The sequence below is a fragment of the Aptenodytes forsteri genome, unplaced genomic scaffold, assembly GCF_000699145.1.
Source record: "Aptenodytes forsteri isolate BGI_AS27 unplaced genomic scaffold, ASM69914v1 Scaffold136, whole genome shotgun sequence".
Lineage (NCBI taxonomy): Eukaryota > Metazoa > Chordata > Aves > Sphenisciformes > Spheniscidae > Aptenodytes > Aptenodytes forsteri.
The window spans coordinates 756,305-758,035 of record NW_008796111.1 but is presented as its reverse complement, the minus strand read 5'-3'; the positions used below and the strand labels follow the sequence as shown (position 1 = coordinate 758,035).

The 1,731-nt window shown below is 66.6% G+C and overlaps 1 protein-coding gene across 2 annotated transcripts in view; it reads right to left on the bottom strand.

Moving 5' to 3' along the window:
- The window catches only part of ST6GALNAC6 (ST6 N-acetylgalactosaminide alpha-2,6-sialyltransferase 6), a 13,809-nt gene that overhangs the window by 11,399 nt on the left and 679 nt on the right, over positions 1 to 1,731 (bottom strand). The window contains exons 2-5 of one of the 2 annotated variants that reach the window (XM_019474065.1): positions 1,240 to 1,304; positions 930 to 1,109; positions 328 to 725; positions 25 to 132 (exon numbers count right to left, since the gene is read on the bottom strand). In XM_019474065.1, the coding sequence (XP_019329610.1) occupies positions 25 to 132; positions 328 to 725; positions 930 to 1,109; positions 1,240 to 1,254 (701 nt within the window). In that variant the 5' untranslated portion in view covers positions 1,255 to 1,304. The remainder of the gene's footprint in view (positions 1 to 24; positions 133 to 327; positions 726 to 929; positions 1,110 to 1,239; positions 1,305 to 1,731) is intronic. The other variant, XM_009286983.2, reaches the window with a different exon arrangement.

The following is a 1,731-nucleotide window of genomic DNA, read 5'->3' as shown; positions in this document are numbered from 1 at the left end:
CTGGGGGCTGAGGGGTCTCCTTACCCGCAGTAGTTGGGTGGCACCATGCCATAAACGTGGACGGCGTCGCACAGCTCCACTGCGATCACCATGGTGAACCAGCCGGTGCTGAGCCACGAGCGCGACTTCTCCCTGGGGAGGAGAAACCGGGTGGGGACGGGGGAGAGGTGACATGGATAACAGACCCCCCCTCAGGGTCCCCAACCTGCCCCAGGGACCCCCAGCCCGGTGCTGCAGCCAATCTCATGGAGCAGCCCCAAGAGCCAGCTCTGCCCCAGGGACCCAGAAAAGGGGGGGGACACGGTGCAGGAGGTGGCTCTGAGGTACCTGTCCTTCCCTGTCTCCCCCCGAAACAGGTCATCAAACTGCTTCATGCGGCTGGGGGAGACGACGTAGGCCGTCATGTTGGGGAAGGAGGCGCTGACGCGTTGGATGATTTTCAGGAGGCTCTTCTGCATCTTGGCAGGCGGCCCCCAGAAGATGAAGATGGTCTCTGGGGTCTTGTTGACGAACTCCTGGGGCCGCTTGAGGACGCGGTAGAGGCTGGAGTGGGCCACCACGCGGAAGCTGGTCTTGTTGCCCACGTCAACCTCGTAGCCGGTGGTGGGAGCGTCGTTCATGCGGATGGTGCACTCAGCCCTGTCGATGGCCGTGCCCAGGCGGGTGCCCAGGAGGTGGCTGGAGCTGGTGACGATGACGCACTGGTGGCAGTGAGCAGTCAGGGTCTGGTGATGACAAGCGCTGTGAGCAGGTGACTTTTGGTGTCACCACGACCCGTCAGGGAGGGACGGAGCTGGGACAGGGGACAAAGCATCACCGTCCCCTGCAGAGCCGCTGTCCCACCGGAGGGGACGATTTGGCTGGATGTCAGCAGAGGGCCAGATCCTGCGCCCGCCACCAAGGCCTGGACCCCGTCGCCCAGCCCGTACCTTGTTCCCGCAGACGGGCAGGTACCCGCTTTTCACCCCCCACTTCTTGAGGTCGGGGGGCCGGCGGGCTCTGCCCCGCAGGCGGCTGTAGGGGAAGACCTCGCTCCCGCTGCCGGAGCTGTAGATGATCAGCAACATGATCAGAGCAAAGAGGACCCCCAGGGCGGCGGCGCGCTGGCTCTGCAGGCAGCCGCTGCTCCCACTTCACGGGCATCAGCATCTGGCCCCGCTCCCCGCGGCATCTCCAGCGGGATGCCCGGGGTCCCCAGGGAGATGCTTACTGTCCCCGGGGTGATGCCCCGGCACTCACCGTGCTGCCACTCATGTCTTTGTGCCGGCCTCAGTGCACAGCGATCGCCGGCGTCCCACGAGCACCTGCAAGGCATGCGGTCACCACCAGCGCCGGCCCCTCGCCACCGCGCTCGGGCTCCCGTCCCCACGCTGCTCGGGGAGAGGCTCCCCAGGTGCTGGCGGGGATAAGGGATGAGCTGCCGGACAGCCCAGATCAGCTGTGCCGGAGCAGAGCCAGGCGCGGCAGGCACCCGGCCAGACCCCTGGCTCCCCCTTTCAAGGGGAGGACAAACCCCTGGCACCGGTGTGGGGAAGGGAAATGCTGTGGGCAGAGGCTGGGCGAGCTCTGCGGTGCCGAGGAGCCAAACCCGACCACGGCTCGTGCTGGGGAGATCCCCGCGGCGGGCCACACTCCCAGGAGAGATTATCCCCCGCCGGCGGGGCCAAAGCCGCTCAAACCTGCAGGGTCAGGGAGGGTAAACCTGCCGCTCGCGCAGTGAAATCCCATTGA